At 45.3% G+C, this 17,342-nt stretch overlaps 1 protein-coding gene across 1 annotated transcript; it reads right to left on the bottom strand.

Moving 5' to 3' along the window:
• Positions 1 to 853: 853 nt before the first annotated feature.
• Positions 854 to 15,763, bottom strand: WNT2 (Wnt family member 2). The gene is made up of 5 exons (XM_027893675.1): positions 15,653 to 15,763; positions 14,063 to 14,286; positions 10,979 to 11,256; positions 7,822 to 8,086; positions 854 to 1,228 (listed from the first exon to the last, which is right to left on the bottom strand). The coding sequence occupies exons 1-5, from the start codon at positions 15,730 to 15,732 to the stop codon at positions 999 to 1,001; spliced, it is 1,077 nt and encodes a 358-aa protein (XP_027749476.1). The 5' UTR covers positions 15,733 to 15,763; the 3' UTR covers positions 854 to 998.
• Positions 15,764 to 17,342: the final 1,579 nt, after the last annotated feature.

Raw genomic sequence — 17,342 nt, 5'->3', positions numbered from 1 at the left:
AGTATCATTTAAACACACTTTAAAGATTTATTAAATTTAAAAGAAGACAGAAGTTGATAAATTCTTTAGAAACCAAATCATTACTGAGACAAGGCATTTCCTTCTCCATCACTGTTTGCAAATGTTTTTCCACTTATTCTGCATGTGAAAAAGAGGAAATCTTATCCTTAGGTAGTTGAGCATCTTGTACCCAGCTCTCACTAGGCTGAGAAAACCATTTCTTCTCTTCGATCCTGGAGATCTAAAAGCCCCCAAAGCTCACTAGTTAATATTAATGATTTTTTAAAAGCTTTTAAGCCAAGTTTTCACAAACATATAACTAAGACATTTGCTTTGATTCTTTAACAGTTTATGAAAGTGTTGTGGTTGAATATATCTCCTGCAATTTTCTTTGTTTTATTCCGTGGGCCAATTTCCGCCCCACAGGAAGACACAGTGTGCTAGTGGTGGCCAGGGTGGCCTCAGGTGGCCTTCTTACTGCAAACTCCAGTACACCAGGGATGAACAAACACCCCTCCAGTAAAGCCTTTCACCAGCCTGGCCCCAAATTCTTTTTCATGGAGAAATCACCAACCAGTGCTCAAACTCCCGTGCCCTTCTGTATCCAGGGCACAACTGTGACCTGCCCAAGATCCTTCAGAAGATGTTTGAGCAAGCTCAACCTATGCAATTGCTGGTGGTAAGAGGTGCCCCATTTTTGTGTCTTGCTGTATTCCTGATGACAAGTGGAGGAGCGGTACATGGTGGTTGAAAGAGTCCCGGTGCAAGTATGTCCTTCCAGAGCTGCATCAGTTTATGCACAGACAAGTCTGCAGCAACACTGTCATGCAGAAATGGAAAGTAAATGCTGCAGCATTTCTAATAATTATTCAGCAACTTCTGTGCAATGAACAACAAAGGCAAAACAGGTATAAAAGTAGTGAAGACCTCAGATGTCCTTCCCTGCATGGAACAGGAAGGACAAAAGGCTGTGGTCCTCAGCATCAGCAGCCCGTGCATTATGTCCGGGAGATCCAGCCAGCGCTCTTCGGTGCTTTGCAAGTGTGAATATCCACCACTTCTAGGCAGTCCTGGCAGCGCACAGCACAACACCAGTGGAACTTGCACTCGCATTTGGTCATTCTGCTGACGCGGGAGGTGTCGTAGCCTCTCCCACAGCACATCACCTCACAGCTGTCCATGCCGCGGGAGGTTTGGTTACACACCCGACCAGCTGTCCCAAGGGACCCTACAGAGGAAACACAGTAAATGTCAGGAGGCAGATTTTAAGGAAGGGCAGAAAGCATATGAAAATAGGTATAGGAGACATAATTCACAATTCATTTGATCCTTCAGCATAACATTACCCAGGATTCAACATCAAGCCAGAGAAATGCCTATAATTAGTTAAAATTGCTCTCAATTTTCCTCTAGAAATCAGGTCTGGAGATGAGGAGGAGTAAAATGAACCAAATACTTCAAGGCTCTGCCTGATTCTCTTAATATCATCATGCTTTGCTTTATGTTTCCCTAGCACCTTCTTCCTTTCCAGAGAACAGACACCCTCCCTGAGGCAGTTGTGCAGCCTCCTCCTGCTCCCTGTGCCCAGTCTCCCAGGGCTGTGTGAAATGGGGTGCCCAAGAGGAGCATCCCTGTGAAGCTCAGAATCTCATTGCCTTTGTTGGGGAGCTCTGGGTGGGCAGGGGAGGGCTGGAAAATAGGAGACCACAAAATTTGGTGGCTGCAAGGGGCCAAAGTAACTGTGCTGCCAGTGATTCAAGTCTTGCAGAAGTGGCTGCAGAAGCACCACTCTGTCCGTCCATGGTCCCCATGTCCACCAGTTCAGGTTGCAATTGAAGAATGGCTGCTCTGTGTGTCTCTCATCACTGTGGGGTAACACCAAGGGTTCTCCTCCTCTTTTATGATAGAGTTCAGAAGAAACTAAATTATAGCCTGCTGAAGAAAGAAGGAGGGGTAAGAAGCATACCACACCTCAGCATGTTCTTGAAACTCTCAGGAGTGGCTGAAATGCCTCTGCCCATCTCCACATGGCACAAAACAGCTCTGTAAGACCTGTCTTAGCCTGAACAGCAACTGTACCACATAGGGGCTGCTGCTCATCTAAAACAAGCTGATCCTAAGGTACATTTTAGGATCAATACCACAGCTCTTGACAGATTATTACCATCAATCTGAAAACTTCATGAAAATTCATGGCAAACCTATGACATGTATTCATAGGTGGACACTAAACATGAACAAACCTTCTTAAAGAAAAAAAGTATATGCGGACATTAATTCAAATTTGCATAGGTTAGGATAGCAAGCAAATAAATTAATAAAACTTAAGCTGTAATTGATCTGTGATTATTAAAAATCTAAGGTGCATAAATTCTAATTTTCTTTATTTTTCGCCTATAGTATACTTATGGTTGTATATACTGACACTGCTATCTCAAAGCAGTTCATAACATATAAGAATTCACTGTCCCTCCATCCCCTGCTGCTCCCAGCACCAGGGAGACTTCATGTTATTTCAGGGCTGGCCCCAAGGCACTGATGCAATGAGGGGTCTCAGGGACTGGAGCAAAGTCACCTCAGACTGGGATTTTTCATGGAACTGATACACGATTCAGTCTCTCAGGCACAGGGACAGAAATTCTGCTCTTTTTGCAACTAAGTCAGGACAGGCTTCAGCTGCTGCCCCAGAGAAGTGTTTCAGTCCCTAGAACACACCTCAGACTTCTCTTGCATAGCCTAGATTCCCGTATTTATTTAAATACTTAAATATTCATTAGGTTGAAATATACACCTGGAAAGCTTCAATAACAAATGGTTGGTTGAGGTCTGCTGCAGGCAGAGCAGGAGGGCATTGTGTGGCCACCTGCCCCAGGCTCAGCAGGCACCCACGGCCACCCGAGCCCAGGAGCCACTCACCAGCTGCTGCCAAAGGCTGAGGCACCAGCCCTGGCTCAGGGCTCTGGAGCCTCAAAGGTGCCAAGTGGCCTCAGCTGAGCCACAGGGTAGTTTCCAGCTCCAAAGTTCTTACTTGCAGATGTGTGGGAAAACCACACAGCAATGAAGAAGAACCCAAGCAGAATGCACCCGTTGCTTTCAACAGGAGTTTTGCCACCAACTTCAAAATCAAAATTATTTCAGCTGCTAACAGTCAGAAGCTGCTAACATCTGATGCTGCCCACAACACAACACAACATCAACATTTACTACACTGCTAGGACAGGAGACTAAATGATCCACAGATTGTGACAAAATTGAAAACAGGCTAATATAAAGGCTTCGTTTCCAGGCAAAATTACCATTTTTTTTTACAGTATAAACAGTGCCTTCAGCATCTCTGTGGCTTCTCTAGTGAGAAAGAAAATGAGCAACAGTCAGCAGCAAGGAGCCACACAAGTTACTGCACTTCTTGACAGGCCCCTGGGTAATGAAGACAGCAGAGGACACTGCACAAAACAAGGCAGAGTTTTCTGATCTTTGCCAGCTACCTGTGATGCACCTCCTCGGCACTTAAGAGGCAGAAGTATGTTCTAACTTGTAAAAAGTTTTCATGCAATCTCTTTGTTTTCATTTCAAGTGTTGGAATTGCCATGCCTACACACAACATTATGTTGGCAAAACATCCACAGTTTTTAATACTGCTGACTTTACGGTCTGTACATCAAACCCTTTCTTCTTGGTTTGCATAGCTGTTTTCTTAAGCAAACATAAACTAAGTTGAAAAATATTTTTCCCCATTCTTAAAGTTCTAAAATGTATTTATTCCTTTATAACGTGATCTTTTCCCTTCTACTGATTAGATAACATTCATTATTTGACTTCCACCTAAAAAAACCCCAATCTCCAGCAATATTGTCCTCACTCATGTTTTGTGGAAAAAAAATTAAAGGAAATATTCACAAAAAAATATCTCTAAAGCTACTGGAACCTATGTAGAACACCCAGCATAGAGGGGCTGGAGAGAACAGGCAGCACAGATTGGAGGTAGGAGAGGCTGGGATTTCCGAGGCCAGCAATGAAGAGACGACGATGTGTTGACAAAAACAGCTTATCCAGATTCAGTTTCGAGGAAATATGTATTTCATTCTAATTTCCATAACCACTGAGAGCCTTCATAACCTCTCAGCTCCCAGAGGCTCTCGGGGTGATGGCGCTGCTCCCTTGCCAGATAGTGCTTGGAGGGGAGCTGCCCTAATGGAAGTCATCGCAAGTTCCACCATCAGCCTGCACAGGGCTGGAACACCCAACGTGTTTGCAATGCTCAGATTGGAAGGTACAGGCCAAGAAGTCGCACCGGGACTGCCTGTACGCAGCCAACCTCAGTGAGAAGTTTTTGACACAGATCAGGATTGGTTTCCCTCCATGGGTTACATACCTCAAGCACTAACACATCTTGTGCAACACCAGGACTCACAGGCTACACTTTAAATTCCAGGTTACACTCTGGACTTGGCCTCAGTTACCTCAAAAAATGCAGCAAATGGCTGACGTGGGGCAGCAAGGGGAATAAATTAACACAAAAGCAATCCTGTGAAGGACTCAAAGCAGATCACCCTGACCACGTGATTTGTCAACCAACACAGAGGGGTGCCTGTAGCATTCCACATGCCTCTCCACAGGGCTTTCCACGAGGAGACCAGATGAGGAGGGTCCTCAAACACAGCTGCAGCACCCTGTCTGCCTGTTGGGGACACAGGAGATGGGCACTGTAGTCCAGGTATGCAATCCCAGGCCCAAGTACAGGGAGAGGCAGCGACACTGGTGTCGACAGTACTCAAACTGGGACCATGTGAGCATTGGGAGAAACCTAGGGATGACTTGAAGCACATGGCACATGGATTTGCAACAGGTCCTGAAGGACTGCTGCAGCAGCTCAAGATTATCTGTGCATAGATATGCCCTGCCTCTGCTCCACCACCACCTCCAGGATACCTCTGGTAGCCTCACTGCTACCAGAACAGATATGAACAATCAACACATGCTCACCTACCCCATCCTGCCTTTGCCCACCACCTGCCCACACAACCTCCCTGCTCATATGCGTTACTTCAACACGCTTAGCTGAGCTCAGCTGGCTCGCTTTGGTGGGGGTCTCCCTGCAGAAGGAATCTTCACTCAAATACTGCCTAGAGTTTTCTGATTGCTCTCTACAAATGAATTTTAATAAATCAGTTCTAAAACAGTTTCTTTAGCAGGCAGGTGTTACTCTGCTTTAGTAGTGTACATGAATAACAGGCTCTAACAAAGGCTTGGCCAGCAGGCTACAGCTGCTCATGTGCTTGTTCCTAAAGCAGTCTCTGCTTGTCCACCAGTGTGTTCCAAATAAGCTGGCAACAGCTTTCAATCAACCTAGCCTGCACGGATGGGCAAATAGCAACCTTTCAAAACTTAAAATACTTCAAATAGAGGCTTATAAAAGCAGACAAGCAAGAGGGGTTTTTAAAGCATTTTGTAGGTGAAGTAATGCATTCAGAGTAAGGTAATACATGTGACAGTGGGACTGCCACTTGTGCAGCTGTCACTTTAGTTCTTGTTGCAGCTCTATCATTCATACCAGGTCTTTCCCTAGGCAGTCCTGGGTTTGGGGGCTGAAAATTTATGATAATATAAGGAAGAGTGGCAAAATTTCTATGTTCATGGTAAGATTTTTCAAAGCTCTCTGGGATGCCCTACCTCTGTTTTTATCAAATTTTGAGTACAAAATTGTGAGCAAAAATTATTTCTGCAGAGTTATGTGAGCATAGTTAAATGAATTCTGAACACTTCTGAAAATCTTCCTTGGGTCCTTCCTGAAATCTTAATGTGAGAAAAAACGTGGTCATGTTATTGTATTCTCTATTGAACTGCTATTAGTGATTTCCACATATTATATCTCTCCTGAAATCAATTACTTCCCTTTTCCTTCTAGGGCAAATACAAAAAATGAAAAAATGTTCAGTTGCCAAAAATCATCTCTCTCAAAGCCAGATCAGGTTTTATTTGTGTGATTCTTCCTTTGCTCCACACAAGCAGCAGGGCACCCCATATCCCACCAAAAGTTTTCTGCAGTTTGCTAAAAATATGCTCTTCCAAACAGCCACATTCTCTGAATTCTGGGCAGCAAAGAAATGCTGCCTCAACCGCAGCCTTATCTTGAACGGGGCCAAAGCACATGTCAGACTTCGCCATCTCTGGGTAGGCTTGTCAATGTCTGGCAAATGCACATAATACATTGCAGTGAAAAATGCAAGACTGACAGATGAGATTAGGTTTAATACAAAGAGATTATTAAATTGCTTTTTGACACAGAATTGGGTTGTGTACAGGTTCTCCTTCCAGGAGAAAAGAAATCATACATTTTACAATGGATGAAGCAACATCAAGAAAGAAATGTTTTGAAAAAATCCTAGTCTGTAAAGCTGGTCTCTGCATAATGCCGCAACATGCCTATTTATTCACTTGTGTTGAAGTATTAGACTTCATTGTATCAGCCACTATTCAAGGAAGAATATGTTCTTGTGCAGGTAATAAACATCACCTGCCAAAACCATAAATAACATCTAAAATTACATTGACTACTCAACTAACCAGAAACACTGTACAATGTAAGCATACTGGATGAAATTCTGGGTTCATTGAAGTCAACAGTACATGACCAGGAATTCACATATTGTTCTTATTTAGGTACAGTTGTTCTGCAATGTTTATTCCAAGCAAACTTGGATTGTAAATATGCAGCAGTGCCAAAAAGAGTTGAGCTGCACTGCTATCCAGATACTTACAGATATGTCATATGGGGCGCAATCTGGTCTGTTATACAACCTATTAATTAGTTCCACAACATCTCTCATACATTACTCAGTCTGGCTCTCTTTTCCCAGTTTCTGGTTTTGTAGTTGCTAGTTTTTAATTGCCGCATCAGGAAATACTATACATGGGTCAAGAACTGTTAGCAGGATTCCTGGTGCTTGGCAATGCCTTGAATCCTGGAACACTGCTAAGTGTGTCTCTATTGACTCTTTGAAAGCAGGAAATTCAGTGGTAAACTTTATTTCTTCCCACAGGAGCTGGCACAACTCTTCGGAGAATGCAGTGGTTGCCATGAACAAGGCCAACACCCGTAAGGAGGAACAAACTGCAGCATCACTCAACATGGTGTCCCACTGACCTCTGTTCTTTCACCCACCTGCACATCCTCCAGCTGCCTCACTCCCTGTTACCCACAGCTGCCCTGGCCGGTGCAAGCATGGCTGGGTTGGCACCAAAGGGCTGTACCTGCCGCTTGGAGAGAGATGTGTCTACAACCAGGGGAGCCATGGCCACAGTGAGCTGCGGGGAGTGTGCAGATAAAGGAGGGCACTGCAGCAGTAGCATAACAACGTGGAAGACAAGCAATGTGACAGGAGGTTGTACCACAGGGACATCACGGGACTTGGAGCAGCTCTGGAGTGAGCTGTGTGACACAAGGTGTAGGTGGTTCTGCACAGTATGGACCTGCCTCCAGAGCATAACTCAAACAGAAAGTGGCTGAAAGCCACCTTTGCCTTAGAGCATCTCCAGGGCTCCATAGCATCTGGCAGAAACTGCTGAATTATATTAGAACAACTGGCTGTTGCAGATCTAGAGACATGGATAAACTATTGTTCTTCTACAGAGCTGTCCTTCCAAAACATCTTCCTGCCTTTTTCTAGCTGGTTACATGCATGGATTTACACACACACACACACACACACACACACACACACACACACATACACACACACATTCAATAATAATGATAATTTTTGACCTTTGAATTACAAATGTCTGAAATAAAATCATTCACATGTGATGATAGAGGCTTACCTACATCCCTGTCCCTGATACAGTAGTCTGGAGAGCTTTCAAAGTATACCAGGTCATTCTTAGTTGGCTTCTTAAATTTCTTATTAGCCACAGTGAAACCCGTGCCATCTTGATTCATGACCACCTGAATTGCTCCATTGTATTTCTTCCACAGATAATCTCCTGTTTTCCTAAAGTCTGCCATGGCCAGCCAACACGTCCTTAGAGTGCAGGATCCGCTCACACCATGACATTTGCACTCTTGTTTCAAAAACCGCTTCACGGCCTGTTTAGAAATGCAGTAAAATATACACAGGTAAAACAAACTACAATTGATTGCTTTTCAGCCCTTTTCCATCCCTCCTGTAATGCCAGGCCTGCGATGAGTCTCCATGTTATGGTCTGTAGTGACACCCACTGGTAGCATCAAGCACCAACCCACATGGTTGGCCTGCTCTGGTTGCTTGACTCAACCGTACACACAATCCTCCGGCTGGTGGGCTTACCTTCCCGCTCCTGCCAGTCATCCCGAGGATCGAGGTGGTCCATAGCGCTAGGACACACACACAGACTGGGCAGGAGGAAACGATCTGGGAAACGGACAGAATCATTCAACCCCTTGGAAGGTGAAGGCACTCCCTTTCCCCCTCGTTCCAGCTGCAGCATCACTGTGCTGACCCTCTCTGGCTGGTCTTCATGAAGTTGCCCTTTGCCTTGAACAGCGTTTTTCAAGCATTGTCCAGGAATTCACAGGCATCTCATATTTAAATGATTTTACTGAGGCTATACAAAACATCATACCTGTGCTGGGCATCAGATCTATGCAAAATTTTAAAATACAGTATACTTGAAAGGCTTATAAACCTTTTAACAAACATTTTAGAATAAGACCTTCATTAGCTTGCACTGGAGAAATCACCTTCATCATTTATTTAACATTTTGATAGCATTAAAGCCGTGTCAGCTTCACCGCAGACATTTAGGCTATCTGAATGATGTTGGAGAACAACAGATGGCTTCATAGGCAATAAATACTTCATTTATAATTCTGAAGATATGGATATTTGATCTATAAATATTATGCCTTAAGTGTTCATGAAATATGAACATTTTAGCATTTGTACAAGAGGGACGGCACCATGGGAGGAAGGTAAGAGAGAGAAAAGCTCTATGATTAGAAGTGAGATTGATGCACAGCGGAGCAGCATTTTTCAGTCAAGCACTTAGTAATAAAGAGAGAATGTATTATAAAACCAAAGTACTTTTAATTTTCTTTTCCACTTGTAAATGATAGGACTACTTTGAAGAAGTAACTTGCATTCCCACAGGCCCACTTCATTGACCATGATACTGTCACAAATCTGTGATTTATGCAGATGTTTGGTTTTAATTATCTGAGCACAAATCAGTTTAACTACTTGTATGTTTAAAACAACTTGCTGGAAGAGTGGAAGAAGCATGTAGGAATGCAGGTCTCTTTTTTTGTCAGTGATGTTCCTATACTGATACACATCATGTTATGTTCCGTGATTCATACGGAAATATAATAAATATTTATTCTACTTCTTTTGTAATTAATACAATTGGAATAGTCTAGTTTTAAAAGAAACTTACTGACAGCCCTCTGGGGGCAAGAAAAAGCCAAGGGAACAGATGGTTTTACCGAGGCCCAAATGCCAGGCTTATGGGGAGCTGAGGTGGTGAGATCCCTGCAAAGCTAAACCTACACTATTGCAATTTGGATACAAAACAGCATCCCTGTCCATGAGGCAGGTCCTAAGGCATATGAGAGCATGTTCATTATTTTCAATAGAATATATTTATTAAAATCTCTTGATCTTTTTCTAAAAATCTACCTGCTTACCAGTACTTCTTTAGTATTTGGTAGAGGTATTTTTTAAAACTTACTAAGATGGCCAACTATTACAGAAAGTACTTCTCATCATGGAACTTATTCACCCCTAAAAATTCTTTGCTTCTCTTGTACACTGTAGTCTCTTTCAGACAGTAACATAAACACAGCCACAGTACTGCATGTGCGTATCACTGATCTGAATAGCCTCACCAGTCTATATTACATCTTAATTACACCTGCTGGCAATAAACAGGTGGAGGAAAGATGGTAAAGGACAAATATTTATCAGGAAAATCATCTACTTGCAGTACCATTCATTAAAATTGGATCATTTCTTTTAATAATGGGTAGTTAATACAAAATAATTTTACACATTATATAAAGGGAACTTTTTAACACAAAAAGATCAGAACATGATCCATTTACTTCTTACTGAATATACCTTAAGGAAAACCAAAGGTAAGAAACAGGAAGTCTCTACAAGTAATTTCAGAAGTGCTTGGTCTAACACAATAAAACTTTTTTTTTTTTTTATCATTTCAGATTTTGTGGAAGCAGTAAATTTTGAATGTTTTAAATAATGAAACAACGTATTCCAGTTTCATGCACTATTCTTACTATTTATAGGTACCATCACAAAATGTTAATGCACAAATTCCTCAGCCCTTGAACCAGTAGTGGGTAATATACTACTACTATATAGTGGGCAACTACTTTTACAATGTAAAAGTAAAGATTTTATGTTGAAATTCAGGAGTGATATTCTCATATAGTGTTTAGAAAAGGCGTTTGTTTAGGGCAGGTCAACACCAAACATGTAGTTTGGATTTGTTTTCTTGAAAAGTAAAGCAACTGCCATTTATGTCTGCTCACTTTGTAAGTAGGTCTACCATGTACATACAGACATGATTTTTTTTTCCTTTAGTGTTAGTTTGAATTTGCTCTTTAAAGTCAAGCCTGTTCTTCAGTGTGGTCTTCGGGAATTTCTATTCTGTATTAACCAAAAGTAAAACTTTGCCTTATATAAGAATTAAGCTCAAAATGAAACTTCCGTCTGAACTGATCCTGCAATGACTTGGACTCCTGCTTAACTTCCCACACAAGGAGCCACTGAACTTACTCTGACTATTAATCAGTTGAATTCAGTTCTGTTTGACTTTGTCACACACTGAACCCTCAAGGGAGATAGAAACAGCAGCTCAGGCTTCTGCTCATCCTATATTTCTTCCTAACTGCTGAGACCAGACAGCAAGAGCTAACCATTACCTGTCCCAGACACATAAGAGTTCTCCGAGAACATCTATCTGTTGGATGGACACCCACCTTCCTTCCAGCTCTGTTGTTGTGAAGGTTCATCAGTGCCCTTGCATCTTTTCCTTTCCGTTCTTTGGCGTCCACAAAGGCTCTGGCAAATTTAATGCCATAGTCGATGTTATCGCTGCAACCACCCCAGTCAAAATGGCCCTTGCTGTCCTTGGCAGAGCCTTTCTTCTTGGGATCGCAGGAGCAAGATTTCAGCTCCCCTTGGCTACATGCCCTGGTGAGGGCAAAAACAACTCCAGCGGAGGAAATGGCATGCACAAAAGCAGATTCCCGACTACCTGAAATAAAAGAAGTCACTTTAAAAATCACTGGTGTAGCTAGTTTGAGGGGCTGCCCAGAGAGTTAGCCTGGACTTTTTTGCAGAGCAAAAGATAAAACTAGGCTGAAATCACACAAACACACATTCCCTGGAGCCAGAATTAGTCATGGCTTAAACTAGGACCCCTCCCTGGTGAAAGCTCATCAATATAGTGTTAGAGTTGGAAAATATTAAACATTTGCTTCTGATATTGATTAATATACTTTCATGGATCAGTTGTTCTGTACAGACACTTGAATAGGACAGCTGGTATTCCTATCATGTTTCACCGATTTATAAAAATATATGAAGGGCGATTTGAGAGATAACTTTAAGAAATTATTAAGTAGGGACACTAAAACAACATGTACATTGCAAAATACTGCAAATAACTCTCGAAACTAGATTTTCCTCTTCCAGAGCACTCAAAATAGACTTTCTTGCTTAAAAGGTGGTAGGGAGAAAACTTGGGTGTTATTTCCTGAAAATAAGCTAAAATTAGGTTTTCTGCCTAGAACCAAGCCCATAACCATAATTGACACAAACAAGTTCCATTAAATCAATGGCACTGCTTGTGTCATGCTTGAGGCAAGATTTGGCCTGGCAGCCGTGACTTCTTCATGCCAGCTGCTCTGGCAACTTTCCCTTCTCCTAACCAAGATACTTTATTATACCAAAGAAATTTCTAGACTTTGCCTTCTCATAGGCTATTAGGTATATATTTCAAGGTAATAACTGTTTTTAAGATACAGTACTTTACAATGCAGAGCTATATTATACTGGCACAAATCTATTTATGGTAATGGAATATTTTCCTACTTTTTGAGTTTTCTAGCATAGAAAGAGAAATAGATTTTTGCGCAGTATTTAAGACCACTAGCAGTGAGAAAGACCTGTTTGAAGAACTTGTAAGCCTCAAATAATATTAGCACAGTAAAGTAGGACCCCAAAGACAAATGTTATCTGTTTTTTTTATTGTAGAGGCAGTGTTACACCATATAACTTATTATTTAGTATTTCAGTTCCAGTAGCATCTAAATGTTTCAAATAGGAATGGGCCCTGAACTTCCCTGTGCTGTGTAAACCTTCAGCAAATGGCAACTCAAAGCTTTCAAAAGGACTGGACAAACCATGCCTTTCCTACACTGCCTTTGAAATCAGGCAGAAGATACCATGGCTTGTTACAAATCATGCTCCTTTGAAGACTTATTTCTGAGACAGGTTATTCAGAGATATCAAAACTTTGTAAAGTGTTAATTAAAAAACAAATTTAATTAATTAAAGTATTAATGAAACACTTGGTATCATTAGAAGATAAATGTTTCATTTGAATTTATTTAAATAATCCAAACCATTTAATTTTATTAGATCACTATCAAGCTACATTTCCATGGCAATCACAGCCTGACCAGGCTCAGTGTAGAGCTCAGAAGCCTCATGCGCTGTCATTCTCTCACATGAGCCAGCAGTGAAAACTTCTCTTTAGGAAAAACTGCATTTTTACTTTTTTTATTAAGCAGCCTCGTCAGAATTAGGCCATGTTCTGCCAAACATGTTTTCCTGAATAACAGACAAACCTCACAGAAAACTTCAGCCTATGGGTGAGGTTACTGGTTACTCACAAATAATTGCTAAGGGAACATGAAGCTGGTTACAGGAACCAACTGCTCACCAGCAGCAGAACTGGGCACCAAATGATGCTCTGCGGATGAAATCCCACTGCTTAGGCCAGCATGTCCAGTGTCTCCAATCCTCCTCTCCATTCCCACCAGTAGGGCAATGGCCCCTGGGGACTTTCCTCTTCCTCTTCTTGCAGGCAGTATGGTGCTCACAGCCTGGAGAGGCTGTCTGGAATGGTGCTGGGGACATCCCAGAGACTCAAGTGCCAGTTCAGGGTCAGCCCCACTGGCTGTGCACCACAGCTCTGGGCCCAGATGTGGTATTTGGTGAAAAAAGCCACAGTTTCCAAGAATTTATCACTCAGGTAAGGACATTCTGTCACAGTAACAGATCTCAGCCATTTCTTTGAGTCAAAAGGACCACATAAAAGGCTTTGAAGACTCACTAGATGCCTCAGCCCAACATTTATATGACAACATGCCCCCTGCTTAACCATCCTCCCTCAAAGTGGGAAGCAGGTCCCAGCCTCACATCCCTGGAGGGATTGTACCCTGCTGCTGTGCTTTCCAGGCAAAAAGCTCCAGAGGGAACCGGCCTGCAGAAGGGGTTGTTGTCTGCCATCCCAACGCACTGGGCTCCTGTTGGCACCTGAGCTGCCCCTTTCAGTCCGCCCCACCGCCAGTACTGGTATCCCGAGTTTGGGCTATGATGGAAAGTTCTTTGTCCTGCTCACTATTCTGCCACATCGGTTTCCCTGTAGCCTTCAATTTGTGGTCCATTATGCACCAAGAAAAAGTTGGGAACTACAGAGCCAGCCCTTAATGTGTCAACATCCCCCCCCCCCCAACTCCCTTTTCTTTTTTATTTGATACACGTTTTAAAGCAGTGCAGCACTTTGCGTTATTCCGTTCTTTCAAGTGTCCCCTTCCCTTCCTCCTGAAATGTAAAACGAAGCTTCATCGTTGCTAAGAACAAGGATAGCAGGGGGATGGCCACCGCTTCCCGTTGTTCCGCATCGCTGCCCGGGCAGTGCCAGCCCACATGACCCCTGGTACCCTTGTGTGGAACGCTAATACCCTCACGCCGACCCTCTAAAGCCCCGTTTACTCTCAGCCTGTAGGCGTGGGGGCTCCGCGCCCCTCCCGGCCCCCGGCCCCGGGACTCACTGCGCAGCAGGACGCGGCCGAGGAGGCGCTGCCCCCGCTCCAGGGCGTTGCAGTCCCAGCGGTGCCGGCGGAACTGGTGCTGGCACTCCGCCGTCCAGGCGGCCACGCCGCGGCCGATGGAGAGCATGGCCTCGGGGTGCCGCCGGCACAGCTGCCGCTGCCGGCTCACCAGCCCCGGCACGTTGTCGCACATCACTCGCGACGAGCCCACGGCGCCCATGTACCTGCGGGAGGGAAGGGGCAGGGCAGCGCCGGGGGCCTGCGGCGACCCCCGGGCACCGACTCCAGGGGAAGGAGGGTCCTCAGCGCCCCGGAGCCTTCCTCAGGCGGGTCCAGAGCTGCAGCTACCTCTGCCTTTCTGGTGGAAATCCTTTACCATTAGTCACCGATGCTGTGTTTTTTTTAATAACGTGAAGCATTCAGGAGAACCCCAAGCCCCGCTGTTGCAGCTTCGTGCAGTACTTAAAAAAAAAAAAAAAAAAAAAAACAAAACCTTGACAAAAATTAAATTACATCATCTGTATCCAGATGGTCTCTATTAGTCCTGAAACGTTTCGAAAGGTACCTTTCATAAAACCCAAACTTTTGTAGGTGTCTTTTGAAGGGATCAAACAGAAGAAAATGTCATTTTCTTACATTTTCATTATTTTATACGACCATAAAATCGTTAAAGCCGTGACTTCCAAGTATATATATATTTAAGTGGCAGCTAGAAGACACCATGACAAAAAGACATGGCAATAAATAACATTTATACGGCTAAGGACATAGATAGTCATTTTACTGAAACATGCTCAATCTAATAAATCAGGCTTTGATCCCGTGTCAGCCGGTTTCAAGGTTAAATGTGTTCCCCAGGTTTACAAGAAGGGGTTTAACTCCTCTCCTATACCAAGACTTTTCAGGCTAGCCTTGGCTGGGGTCCCCAGTTTGAGGAGCAGTGTGTTTTCATTCAAACCCGTTGAACAGCAAGCTACCGACACAAACTATCACTTGAAGCTGGGACCGCAGGGCTCTCAGCCCTATGCCCTTGCAGTTTAGCGAGGAGAAACCGTGCAGGAGGGAGGGACTAGGCAGGGCGAGGAAGAAGCAAAAAATAAATTAATAATAAAAAAATAGCGCTGCTGTAGCCAATTCCCAGCACCGCCGGGGCGCGGAGGGCCGGTTGCCAGGAGCAGCGCTTCACCCGCGCCCCTCGGGCGTGTTCCCCGCCCGCCTCCCTGCCTTCCTCTCGCTCCCTCGGCGGCCCCGCCGCCCGGGCGGTGCCCGCTGCCCCCGCCGGGTCCCCCCGCACCCGCAGCCCTGTCGAAAGTCCTGGGCAGCCCCCGGTGCTGCGTTGTGCTTATGCGGAGGAGGAGGTCGGGGTGCGGGGACGGGGTGTGGAAGGAGATGCCGGGACCGTCTAATCCCGCTCTCTTTAAGGCCGGACTTTGTGGACCGGAGCAGCTGGCAGCAGCGAGCTCCGCTTGTCAGAGCCTGAGAGGGAGAGGCTTTCCTCCCCACCCCGCACCCCCCCCCCCTCAGTTCACAATTAATCCGACCCCACCTTCCCCAAGAGCAAATAAAAATTCCTGGAATTGCACAGCTTACCACCATGAAGAGGTGACTGGTGGGGTCGCCCAGATCAAGACCAAGGGAAGAGACCACCAGATACCAGGGAGAAAGTTCATGTTAGAAACGCTTCGGTCCACATCAGGTCAATCGCGGGGGGCAGAAGAAATCCCATGGAGAAACAATTACGAGCAGGGGCAAACGCACCTCGAGGGCTACTTCTTTCCCGTGGGTCAAGCGCCTTCGCATCCCCACACGCGGCCCCTGGCCTTACTGATCCCTTCCCGGAGTACGGGAGATGCCGGTCGGTGCATCGCTCTGGATTCCTCTCGGTTCGCCCTGCATCAAACCCTTCAGGACGTGGAGTTCAGCCCCGCTCCTATCCTTCATCTTTGCCCCGATCCAGCTCTTCCCTGCAGTCACGGCAAAACTGAGGGGCTGGTGTGGGCTGCTCTCGGACTGGGTGGGTTCTGCTTTGGTTGGTGTTTTTTTTCCTCTGAAAGTCTGATGGATGAAATGATGTCAAGAGACACTGGGGGAAGAGGAGGAGGTAACACCTCTGATTAGGCAAGGAATCCCGAGGAGCCAGTTGCTTTCCAATAACACTAAGAGCAGACAGTGAGTTCAAACTCGTCAGCAGATGCTACACGACCTGCTGCGGAGCCGGCGGCGGCCCCGGGCGGCTGTTACAGACCGGCAGGGCTTGGCACCTCTCGGGGTTCGGCACGACAGCACTTCAGGCTCGGTACGCGCGCTGGCGAACACCGAGCACGGAACGGAACCGCGATGCGGTGCGAGGGGAGAAGCGCAGAACCAGAGCAGCCCCGGTGCGGGGTGTGAGAGCGCCCGGCCGCTCCCCTCACCCCGGGCCCCGCACTGCCGGGCCGGCTCCTCCGCGGGCACCGGCTCCACCCCGGGCCTCCCACGGGGGCACGGGCTGCGCCCCCATCGCGGAGCTTGAAGCCCGGGACGGGAGAACCCGCTGCCGCCGCAGCGCTTCCCAGCTCCGAGCGGCCACCGGCCACCCCTGCCCGGGAGCGGGACGAGGCGGCCGGGGCTGGAAGCAAACTCAACAAGTCATTTAAGAACTTTTTCACCTGGTATCATCTCTGTAAGGCAAATGCAGGGTAACAAATATTTCAAACAACGAACTATCATTACCAAGCTGGAGATGCCCTAGTTCCAAGAGTGCCCTCATTGGCTGAAACAAAGACAAATGCCGAAGGTTGCTCAGAGAGCTGGGGACTACACAGCTCTTGTTCCTAAAAGATGAATTCAGTTGTCAACTCCAGGTGAAAATCCTGGAAAAGCAAGCTAGGAAGCATCCTTTGCCAGCTGTTCTTCAGGCAGCATGTTACAGCCATGGCAGTGTGCAGAGGAGACATCAGTCTCTTCTGTTTCTTGGTACAACTTCTTGAAACCAGACACAGAACCAGATGTAAGCACATTTCCCTTCAGAAAGAAAAAGGTAGAATTAAATCAACTTTTGAGGTGGTAACAATCAGCCACGTATCAATTTAAAGAAATACTCCAAAACCCAAACAAGCCCCAGAAATCAATACCCAACACCCATCCACACACTCCAATGCCAAAAGCTGCAAAGACTTTCAAGTAAGAGCAATTAAAGCCTGGAGCATATTAATGCTTCTCCAGCAGTACTACTTGCCCAGAGGCAACCACAGCTCCTACTAACTCCTAAAAGCAACAGATGAGCACTCAATATCTATTT

The sequence above is a fragment of the Empidonax traillii genome, unplaced genomic scaffold, assembly GCF_003031625.1.
Source record: "Empidonax traillii isolate 1590-97213 ecotype Southwest subspecies unplaced genomic scaffold, ASM303162v1 scaffold401:size1000279, whole genome shotgun sequence".
NCBI lineage: Eukaryota > Metazoa > Chordata > Aves > Passeriformes > Tyrannidae > Empidonax > Empidonax traillii.
Note: the sequence above shows the minus strand (reverse complement) of the source record. Positions and strands in the feature narration are given on the sequence as shown.